Raw genomic sequence first — 12,106 nt, forward strand, 5'->3', positions numbered from 1 at the left:
GCTGAGGGGAGGAGGGATGGGGAGTTAGATTAAGAAATGCTCGGTCCAGCCGGGCGCGGTGGCTCAAGCCTGTAATCCCAGCACTTTGGGAGGCCGAGACGGGTGGATCACAAGGTCAGGAGATCGAGACCATCCTGGCTAACACGGTGAAACCCCGTCTCTACTAAAAATACAAAAAAACTAGCCGGGCGAGGTGGCGGCGCCTGTAGTCCCAGCTACTCGGGAGGCTGAGGCAGGAGAATGGCGTGAACCTGGGAGGCAGAGCTTGTAGTGAGCTGAGATCTGGTCACTGCACTCCAGCCTGGGTGACAGAGCGAGACTCCGTCTCAAAAAAAAAAAAAAAAAAAAAATTAAAAGAAATGCTCGGTCCGGAGTTTCATTTTGGAAAGATTAATAAAAGAATTCTGGAGACGAATGATAATAATGTTTGTACATTATGAACGTATTTAATACCACTACACTGTATACTTAAAAATGGCTAAGCTAGTAAATGTTATGTTTATTTTACCACAATAAAAAACCAGAGAAAAAATAAAATGAAACTGCTAATTTAAAAAATCAAACAAATTCTAACCACTTCAGCTCTTTAAGCAAGATGCCATAATTCATTTTCTTGGGAACAAATATTGCTTGCTGTATTGCAGTATTTGGCTTACAGAGATGATTGGAGTAAAAGCATGTCTTAGAGTTTGCTCCTGCTCAAGGAAAGACTAAAATCCCTGTTTTCCTAGGTTCTCTGTGATAATTAAGGATACTGTCCCAGGGTAGATGTCCGTTTGTTGAATACAGTCCTTAAGGAGTTTTTGGCCATGCAAGAGTAGAAATGGAGCTAAGTTGAGGGGAGGAACCAAAGAGCCTTGGATAAGAAAAGATGAATAATTTTAAATTTCGTAGTTCCACAACGGAAGAGGGGAAAGAAAAACAATGGGCAATCAAAAAGCAAAGTAGTATTTTTAAAACTGCTGCTTCTGAATGAATGTTATTGAACAAAGATGACAATTACGGAGACAATTATATGGTACAATATGCGTTTGTCAATGGAAAAAAAAGTTTATTCACCTTCATTAGTTGTAAAAAGTTGTTTTGTCCATGAGTCAATTCAAAGCATGGAAAATGGTTTTAGTGAATTTATTTTTAAAAATAATTTGTAATTAGTAAAATCAACTAGGTACAACTAAATTCCAGGTCTGGGCCTCAGTTGTAAAAGTACTAGATGCCATGATCTCTATGGTACTTTTAAAATTTGGAATATTTTGAACTATTCTTCCAGTGAAATATGAAAAAAAAGTACTTTAATGAAATTAAACTATATGGCAGCCAAACAGAAATGCTACTTGCTTCTGTAACAAGGCGCTGCTGAATGATACAGAATATTGGTGGTATGTTGTTGCTAAAGTGTTTGTGGTCTTATCAACAGCTACATATGAAATAATACTAAATTTAACAAATAGGATAAACAGTGTTACATTGGGCAGGGTGGGGAGAATGACAGCCCCCTTCCCATGTAATGCTGTTTATCCCGTTTGTTGAATTTAATATTATTCAAGGCTCAGGAAAATATGTGTGTACTGCCTTCAACGGACACCGTCTTAGTTTTTATACTGTTTGCCTCCCTACCTATTGCCATGTATGAGGCAAGCACCTTGCCAGTTGTGTTTGATTCTGACATTCAAAGCAGTGCTATTTTTTGCTCAACATGCATACAGACATATGTTTATGTACCCATCTTGGAAATGTAAGCCTTTGTGAGTTATGACAACTATAGCGTGAATTGAGGCTGATAATGTAAGTGGGGGTGAAATTAAGCAGGGTCTTATAAGCTACTTTAATGGTTTTGCCCTGTATTCTGGGCGCCATGGGAAGCTATTTGGGCTTTAAACTGGGGAATGATGTGGTCATCATTACGTATTAAAAAGGCAAACAGTCTGCAGTGTGAGAATGGATGAGAAGAGGTCAAGAATAGATGGGGAGAGACCAGGACGTTCTTAGAATTGGCAAAACTGAGAGAACCAGCTTTGGAAGGAAGATAGTGAGTTCATTGTTGGAAGTGTTGATTTTGAGGTATCTTTGATAAGGGTGTCAGATATTAGTTTGGATATGTGTGCCTGTAGGCCAGAGATGTGAAGTTTAAGGACAGCAAGGTTACTTGAAACCAAGTGTAGATGAACTGGAGGGAGCCTAGGACTACTAGAGGCAGAGACTTAAGAAGACATGGCTAGAGAGATAGAAAAGTGGGAAATCGGGAGATGATGCTGTCAAAGGAATCAAAGGAAAACTTGTTTAAAGAGGGGAATGCTCCTGAGATTAAGATGGAAAAAATATCCATTAGTCTTATTTATTATGGTCATCTTAGCAAGAACTATTTTGGTTTAGAGGTGTACCCAAGCTAGACTGAAGTAGGTTGAGAAGTGTGAGATGAAGTTATTGAGGAAATGATATAGCCAGCTACTTCAAGAAACTTAGCTCTGAGGAGGAGGAGAGAGATGGAGCAATAGTTGAGAGGAAAGATAGGGTCTATGGATAGGACAGATCTGAGTATGTTTCAGTATTTCTATAAGCATTCAGTATAGAACATAAAGTGGGAACACCTAGTACGTTAAAGGGAAAATTCATCTGAGGCTCCCAGCTGGTACTGAATCTTGATCCTGAACCTAATACAGTGACTGGCCACAGAAAATGGAACACCTTCTATAGGTAATAGGGCTGAAGAAGTAATACCATTATTTATTTTCCTAATTCCCTATTGTATTCATCAGGGTCCACACAGGAAACAGAAATTAGTAATATGAACAGGGAAAGTTAAATACAACATACAGACTTATTAACTGTATAGGGGATTATAAAAGAGAACTCTAAAGAGTACTGGAATCTCATATAGAGTGAGCAGCCTCTACCCCTAGGGTGGAGGCAGAGCACCCAAGGAAGTAAATTTGGCAGAACCCCACCCTCACCCTTCACAGGATGAGGTCCAGACCATGCTGGAGAGTGTGGGCATGGCCCATCAGATGGCAGAGACGTTTGCTGGGGCTGTTGTGCTGATGAACCTCTGGGAAGCTGTCCATGGGAAGTGCCATGGAAAGGAATTCCCTGCCCAAGGAGGCAGTTTACTGGAAAGGCATTCTCTGGAGTACAAAAGAAGCTGTCCCCAGGCAGGTACTACCTGCTGCTGGCCACCTTGAAATGCTGGCTGCCCCACACTCAGAGGGCTGTGAAGAGGGGCACAGCAGAACCAGGCAGAGAGCTCTTTCCTTTACACTTCTTTGAGGACCTAGCACCCTGTACCAACAAAGCTTAATATATTGCCAGCTGGCATAGGAGACATGCTTTAAGCATCCACCTCTTTTTTCTGAAATAATGGAACTAAGACAAAAATTGGCAAGCGATACACCTATTACTGGTCTTCTAACTTTAAAAAATTTTTTTGTCGCAATGACGAACATCCTTATATGTAAATCTTTGTGCATGTCTTCTTGTTTAGCTCATAAGAGGCTAGCCACATTAGAGCATAGAGATGTGATTATTGATCTTTACGTTTTGCTGTTTGCTTTTTTGTGCATGAAGTATCTTTAGAAGGAAATGAGCGATTTTCTTTGAGGGGGGAACTGGATGGTGTCACCTATTCATGAAACTAATAATTCAAAAAATTAAACATTTAATTAAAAATATTTTAAATTATAAATATAAATGACATCATCTCTTTTGTTAAACTTAATCTTGTTAATGTTTAATTGCTCAGAACATTATGGTTTGTTAAACAAATTATCCCTTCTGACCTATATTTGGGCATCATTTGCAGCTCAGAATGAGTCAGGATATTTTCATTTAGTTAAGTTTCCTCGTAGTGCTACCAAAACCAGGGTCACCCATTTTCCCTGGTATCCTTGACCTTTGCCTGGCGTTTGATGTGATGATACTACAGCTATTAGCCTCCCCAACACTGTTGCCGGCAGACCAGAAGTGTAGTGTCAGATGGGGGAGATTTGTAAGTAGCAGGATTCTGTCATAAAAAATGTTAGAGAACTTAAGTATTATGATCCTGTTAAGTTCTGAGTTTTCTTTGCATAATCAGAAATGTATTCTCTTGCTCTTTTTACAACAAACCCTTAAAAAGACAAAGTTTCTTAACCTAACAATAATTATAATTAAGAAATGTTTTTTCCCTGTATCACCTTTTAGATTAAGACATAATAAAATAATATTGCAAATTGTGGCTATAGAATGTAGTTGTCTTAAAACACTTGGAAAAGTATAGTACAGTAGACATGTAACAAAATTGCACGTGTGGCCTTTACATTTATATAAAAAATTTTAAAACTATAGTTATATTTTGATCTTTACCAAAATTTACTTTTCAAGAGTTGTTTCTATCTTGTACAAAACTGTATTGCATAGCTCTTTTTTGTTTAAACTACCAAAGCAGAAAGGAGTTACCCAGTCTTAGATCCATTTTGAACTATTAAGAGATAAACAGTATTTTGACACTTCTACCTACATTACTTAAAGTGATTTTGCCTATTAAAACTTTAAGAAAGATCCAAATGATTGTTTTTTTTTTTTAAATGTTATTTATTTATTTATTTATTTATGAGACAGAGTCTCACTCTGTCGCCCAGGCTGGAGTGCAGTGGCGCTATCTTGGCTCACTGTAAGCTCCGCCTCCCGGGTTCACGCCATTCTCCTGCCTCAGCCTCCCGAATAGCTGGGACTACAGGTGCCTGCCACCATGCCTGACTAGTTTTTTTGTATTTTTAGTAGCGATGGGGGTTTCACTGTGTTAGCCAGGATGGTCTCAATGTCCTGACCTTGTGATCCATCCGCCTCAGTCTCCCAAAGTGCTGGGATTACAGGCGTGAGCCATCGTGCCCATCCCAAATGATTCTTAATTTTGTGTCTCATTTGTTTGAATCATTGCTTCATTAACCAGCAAAATGCAACAAAAATTAATTTGTATAATTTTTATTAAAGTCTATCAAAATTTATGGAATAGGCCTTTCTTTTTTTTTTTTTTTTTTTTGAGACGAAGTCTCGCTCTTGTACCCCAGGCTGGAGTGCAGTGGCACGATCTCGGCTCACTGCAAGCTCCGGCTTCCAGGTTCAAGCGATTCTCCTGCCTCAGCCTCCCGAGTAGCTGTAGCTGGGATTACAGACTCCTGCCACCACACCTGGCTAATTTTTTTTGTGTTTTTAGTAGAGACGAGGTTTTGCCATGTTGGCCAGGATGGTCTCGAACTCCTGACCTCAGGTGATCCACCCACCTCGGCCTCCCAAAGTTCTGGAATTATAGGCGTGAGCCAACCGCGCCCAGCAAGAATAGACTTTTCTTAAATCCTTATTACTTAAACTCTTAAAAAATTTTTTTTTCTGGCTGGGCACAGTGGCTCATGCCTGTAATCCCAGCACTTTGGGAGGCCTGAGGTGGGCGAATCACCTGAGGTCAGGAGTTCGAGACCAGCCTGGCCTACATCGTGAAATTTCGTTTCTACGAAAAATACAAAAATTAGCCAAGCGTAGGGGTGGGCACCTGTAGTCCCAGCTACTCTCCGGAGGCTGAAGCAGGAGAATAGCTTGAACCCGGGAGGCGGAGGTTGCAGTCAGCCAAGGCCAAGATCGTGCCAGCCTGGGCAACAAGAGCAAAACTCTGTCTCCAAAAAAAAAAAAAAAAAAAAAAACCTAAAAATCTTTGATATTTCTCTCTGTAGGAAAAAGTAGAATTTTAAGACTAATGACTTAGGATGTAGAAAGAAGAAACTGAATACATTTATATATGAGCTGTCACAGGAATGTTTGCTCTGTTCAGTGCCAGTTCCCACCATCTGTGCCATTCTTTTTTTTTTGAGATGGAGTTTTGCTCTCGTTGCAAACTGGAGTGCAGTGGCATGATCTCAGCTCACTGCAGCCTGCAGCCTTCGCCTCCCAGGTTCAAGTGATTCTCCTGCCTCAGCCTCCCTAGTACTGAGATTACAGGTGCCCGTCACCACACCTAGCTAATTTTTGTATTTTTAGTAGAGATGGGGTTTTGCTATGTTGGTCAGGTTGGTCTCGAACTCCTGACCTGAAGTGATCCACCCACCTTGGCCTTTCAAAGTGCTGGGATTACGGACGTGAGCCACCGCGCCCGGCCTCCATGCCATTCTTTCTATTCCAAGTATCTAGTCTAGTACTGGCATTATAGTAGGCATCCATTAAGCTTTTTTTTTGAGCTAGATGCTGATCAATTTGAAGTTTTTTATTATGACATTCTTACTAATTAAGTGCTTATTCTTAGTTAATTTTCTTTGTCGTGTTTTCAGGACTACAGGAATATGTGGAAGCTGTCTCTTTTCAACACTTCATCAAAACACGATCATTAATTAGTATGGATGAAATTAATAAACAATTGATATTTACGACTGACGACAATGGGAAAGAAAATAAAACTGTGAGAATTTAAAGTTTATTTCACATTTATGATATAATTTGTGTAACAGTATGATGATTCTAGTAGATTTATTGGCTTATGCTAAGACTGAGATGAGAATGTTCTTTCTAAAGTGTGGTTTTGTAGAGTCTCAACTAGGAAATGGTCTCTTTTAAATATTTCAGTTAGTGGATAGAACAAGAACAACTCTGGGCATATTGGGAAAGTAATGCTCTTTACCTAAAGCAGTATGGAGTGCTTACTCTAAGTCCTCTTTTGGTTTTACTACTTTTCACCTGCCCTTTATAAGCACTATCTTATTTAATCCTTGTATTAACCGTGTGTGGTAAGCATTATTACTCTAATTTTACACAGAAAGAAACAGGCTTTTAGAGAGGTTAAGTAACTTACCAGAAGCCACACAACTAAAAAGTGTAGCAGAGCTAAGATTTGAAGTTAGGTTTTGAATCCAAGCCTGTGCCCTTGTCTGCTCTCCCAGCACCTCTCACAGTGTGCTACAGGGATCCCTTGCATCAGGTACCTACCTCAAAGGGTTGTTTTAAAGGATTTGACTTAAAGGTTATTAATTAGGCAATATACAGCAGCACCTGACACGTAATATACATTGTATATAGCACCTGACACGGGAGTGCTCAGTAGTTTCCTGTTATAAAGTAGTTTTTATATAGTGAGAGCTGTTAATTATTTTCTCAATAATGCTTTTATCTGAGATTTATGTAGCTTTTCTGAATTAAGAAAAAAAACTTTGCAGTTTGACTTTTAAACAAATACTATTTTTTTCCTTCTGGGTTTCAAGATATAACATTCAGGCAATAAGGTAAGCTGTATTGACTATTTGATACTTTCAGAGATACCAGTACACTTAAAGATCAAATTAAATAAAATTTTTAAATTTTCTTCTTTTTTGTCTTTTTAAAATTACTTTTAAAAACACCATATATTCAGGATAGGTAGGCAGGAGATGGAAGACACTGTAGAAATAATATTTTCTTGAATATCAGCTAAAATATTAAAACAAATGAGACTAATTTGGCATGACAGGTATAACTTACTTTAAGGAAGCCATGTATTAACTTTTTAAATTATATAAAGTGTATTAAGGAGGAAATTTATTTTGAGAAGTAAAATTTCTTCATATTTTTTATTCGTATAGTGTAGACTGAATTACACAAAGAAGTAAAGTAGGCCTATTTGACCCTGCTTCTCACATAATATTAGGGAAGTTACCACACTTTCCTTTAAAGTTCTCTCTGTATCAAAATGAAAATATTGGGGAAAAGGCCAGAAAATTGAGAGTCAGAGTACTGTTTTCAGGACTTAGGTACTAGATTATTTTAAGATTATGGGGCTATGATATTCATACACACGTTTCAAATTAAGACTATGTTCATAAATAAGTTTTAGTGCTAAAGATGCGTGGTGCTGAAAATTTTGGGAATTTGATTGGGAAAGGTATTTTGCTCTGACTTGCCTGTTGAGAATGTTGTCAAAACTATTTAATTTTTATTTTAAAAACTTTGTGAAAAATTTCAAATGTGCAGAAAAATAGATTGGAAACAATAGTGCCACTAACTAGCTATCATATTCCCATAGCTCAACATCATATTACCTGTGATGTTTCTCTGGCCTGATTTCTTATGCTAAACGATGAGGACGTTGCACCAGATGGTCTCTGCAGAGTTCAGTGTTAGGAGTCATATATTAGATACATAGCAAAGAGTGTGATCTTAACAAAGCTATCTCCCTCTTCTCAGCTTACATTTATGTAACTTCCTTTAAACTTTAATCAAAAGAATTATTAGTTCCTCAAATGCACAAATCTTACCTGCACACCTTTGTAGTTCCCACTACCTAAAATGTCCTTTGATGTAACTGCAACTTCAACTACCCTTTTATACATACAGTCTTTTAATAGCAATTTAGGCATTGTCTCTACCAGAAAGAATTCAATAGAGGGAAATTGATGTGGAGAGAGATTTCATGATGATAGTAATCATGATAGCAGCTAGCATTTGTTGAATATTTACTTTGTGTTGGGCATTATGCCAAGAACTTGGTAAATGTTATCTCATTTAATCCTTAAAATAAACCTCTGAGGTAGGTACTGTTATCCCATTTTACAGATGAGGAAACTGAGGTTTAGAGAGATGAAATAACTTGCCCAAGGGCATACACCTTATGAAGCAAGGTCCTGGAAGAGGTGGGAGGAGATGGGTCAAGGTCATTTGGAAGAGTTAACCTCAAACAAGAGGAGGGACAACTCATCATCTGAGACTGGAGGATAGAAGGTAAAGATGGGTGTGGATATAAATTTTTTTTTTTTGGTAGGGATAAAGGCAGTTGTGAGAAATTGTGCTAGGTAAGCTGGCAAATGAGACCAGGTCAGTGAAGTCGGGCAAGCTTGTCTACTGAAAGTGAAGAGGTTTGGGATTTGAGTAGAGCACTGAGGGTGAAAGGTTTGAAATCGTGTTTGAAGAGGCTGGAGAGAGAGCCATCTAATGATAAGTAAAAGGATTGGAGAGTAATTTGTAGCGGTACAAACTCTGCAGTTGTGATTACCATTTTTTAACTCGGTGAGTGGTACTCACCCACCTGAATAAAGGACTAATGAGTAGATTTTAGTGTTGATTGAGGATTCTGTTTTTGCTGGGTAGGTGCAGTAGAAAATACAGCAGTCTAAGGGAATTGAGGATGCAGTGAGAGAATAATAAATTGTGATGGTCAGTGCTGAGTAGGGAAAGATAAGAGGCCAGAAAAAGACTGAGCAACTTAGGAAAACATTAATGGATCACGCACTTGGAGGGCCGTATGATTTTCCATTTAAGCAAGTAATTGTCCTGCAATAAAGTTATTAAGCCTTATTTAAGAATATTTTTATTTTGTACGTCAAGTGGAGTTGGAAATAGTTGGTTTCATAATGATACATTTCAAAAGTATCTTGAAGTCGTGTGGTTCAATTCACTACCCAGGGCACAGATTCCTCCTGTAACATCCCAAATGGTTATTAAGCAAAATAGATTTATTTTATTTAGAAAAAATTAGTATGACTGATTTGCTATTGATTTTGTACTTCTGTAATAAATGTGATACATGCTATATTCACTCTTTTTCACAGTCTTTTGTTTTTTTTTTTTTTAAACCAGCCTTCCTCTGATACACAGGATGAGCAGTTTGGTACTTGGAGACTGAGAGTCACACCTGTCGATTACCTTCTGGGAGTGGCTGACTTAACTGGAGAATTGATGCGGATGTGTATTAACAGTGTGGGGAATGGGGACATTGACACCCCCTTTGAAGTGAGCCAGTTTTTACGTCAAGTTTATGATGGGTTTTCATTCATTGGCAACACTGGACCTTACGAGGTCTCTAAGAAGCTGTATACCTTGAAACAAAGTTTGGCCAAAGTGGAGAATGCTTGTTATGCCTTGAAAGTCAGAGGGTCAGAAATTCCAAAACATATGTTGGCAGATGTGTTTTCAGTTAAAACAGAAATGATAGATCAAGAAGAGGGTATTTCTTAGAATAACATTATTCAGTTACTAATTCTTTTGAGAACTCCTAAGAGACCAATTTGTAAGACTTATTTAGTATTTCATTTAACTTTATTGTGGCTTTTACGTAGAAACATATCCAGTTGTACTTGTTTTAAATTGTATACAAGCTGTACATAAAATCAGCCAAATGAATCATTTCTTATATCTTATTCATGAAAGTTTGCATACAGATGTTTGCATATATGCCTTTTTGAATTTTTGCTGGTTAACCTTTATCATTTATCTTTGTAATGTGAACATGCTTCACAGTGCACTTTTTGCCATAACCTATCTTAATTTACTTTTTCTGAAGTTTGGAGTGATAATTTTTAGTGGAAGCAATTTGTAATTTAAGTTGGTGATTTTATTATATATAGAAAAGATTTTTTAGTTAAACTTCTGGTCTTGAGCTTCCTGTTTAAATTTCTTGTTAATATTGTGCCAAGCCTCAAAAATAGGCTTATTCCATGGAACAAGAATTAAAAATGAATAAGCTATCAATATATAATTTAAATACAAGTTTAGGCTGGGCGTGGTGGCTCACACCTATAATCCCCGCACTTTGGGAGGCCAAGGCAGGCAGATCACGAGGTCAGGATTTCACGACCAGCCTGACCAACATGGCAAAACCCCGTCTCTACTAAAAATACAAAAATTAGCTGGGCGTGGTGGCATGTGCCTGTAATCCCAGCTACTTGGCAGGCTGAGGCAGGAGAATCGCTTGAACCCGAGAGGCAGAGGTTGCAGTGAGCCGAAATCGCACCACTGCACTCCATCCTGGGCAACAGAGCAAGACTCCATCCAAAAAAAATAAATAAAGTACAAGTTTATAAAGTGTTATAGTGAAAAATTCACATTCTATCTGATTTTAAGCCATTTAAAATTTATACAAAACAACCTTCCATAAAAATTTGACAGGTGCCCAGATGTTACTTTCTCCATTTATTTTTTTGTTTTTTATCACAGAAGGCCTGATAGAGAATTGGAGCTGAATTATAATATTTTTGTTGGTAAAGTTAAGTTGAATTATATGCTTGTACATACAATGGAAATGCTTTTAGTAGTGATTATTTAGCAATTTTTGTTTTTGTTATATTAGGCATGTTTGGAGGCTTTCCTATTCTAGCATTTAAATTTAAATTTTATTAAAATTAAATAATTTAAATCTAGCATTTAAATTTAAATAATTTAAGTCTAGCATTTACATTTAAATAATTATAATGAAGTTTTGAAATACTAAGTTAATCCAGACCTTTAGTTGTCCCGTGGTGTTAATAAAGTTGCCAAAGAAAATGTATTATGAACAATTCAGCAATAAGACAATTGTCAACACAGTTGAGAATAACAATGGTAATCATTAGTAATATTTAGAATTGGAATTTGCCTACTGAAATTAGTTATAGATGATTACTTGTGATGTGAAATTGACTTCAGCATGACAACCAGACATTTTCAGTTGGTTTTGTAAGTTTTGAGAATCTAGATACTGGGTTTTATTTTTTGAAAGATTAGCTCTGTTTGTAAGGGCTGATTCCTTGAAAATGTAATTTTCCAGAAAAACACCTAAAGAAAATAAAATATAGACATGCCTAGTAAATTCTGTTTGTTTGTGTTAGTAATGGTGGCTTTTTTGGTTTCCCAACTCACCTGTAGTCAACTCACTACAGGATGGGAGACAATCTAAACATACTCCAAGTGTCTCACTTTAAAATGCTTACTATGATGGCATTGTGTGCGGTAATATTTTTCATCTTTAATACAAATATTTATTAGAATATCTATTCTAAGATATACTGCCGAAAGTCCCATCACATATTTTTTGTTCCTTCTACCACTTGAAGTGAAATTTATAATGTTAAAAGTCCAATAATAATGGATGGCTAAATGTTTTACAGATGGTTAAAATGGAAGTCTTTTGAATAAAATATTACAATATAGCAATTAAGCTTATTGTTTGATGATACTGAGAAATACTTAATAAAACTGTTGTAGAATTTTTGGTTAAAACAAGAAACCTAATGTAGAATAGCTAAATATTGGGGATTCTTTCTTTAAAGGCTAGAGGTAGGGACGTTTTCTAACCAGGTTGACTCAGTTGCTTAGTGACGTCATCAGGGACCCAGAATTCTTTCTTCTGTCATTATGCTCTCAAATG

At 37.2% G+C, this 12,106-nt stretch overlaps 1 protein-coding gene across 1 annotated transcript in view; it reads left to right on the plus strand.

Annotated features, from left to right (window-relative positions):
• Positions 1 to 11,548, plus strand: part of TSNAX (translin associated factor X) — a 38,994-nt gene extending 27,446 nt beyond the window's left edge. Inside the window, exons 5-6 of the mRNA XM_010374058.2 lie at positions 6,291 to 6,418; positions 9,562 to 11,548. Coding sequence (XP_010372360.1) covers positions 6,291 to 6,418; positions 9,562 to 9,939 — 506 coding nt within the window. The 3' untranslated portion in view covers positions 9,940 to 11,548. The remainder of the gene's footprint in view (positions 1 to 6,290; positions 6,419 to 9,561) is intronic.
• Positions 11,549 to 12,106: the final 558 nt, after the last annotated feature.

Source organism: Rhinopithecus roxellana, chromosome 8, assembly GCF_007565055.1.
Source record: "Rhinopithecus roxellana isolate Shanxi Qingling chromosome 8, ASM756505v1, whole genome shotgun sequence".
Classification (NCBI taxonomy): Eukaryota; Metazoa; Chordata; class Mammalia; order Primates; family Cercopithecidae; genus Rhinopithecus; species Rhinopithecus roxellana.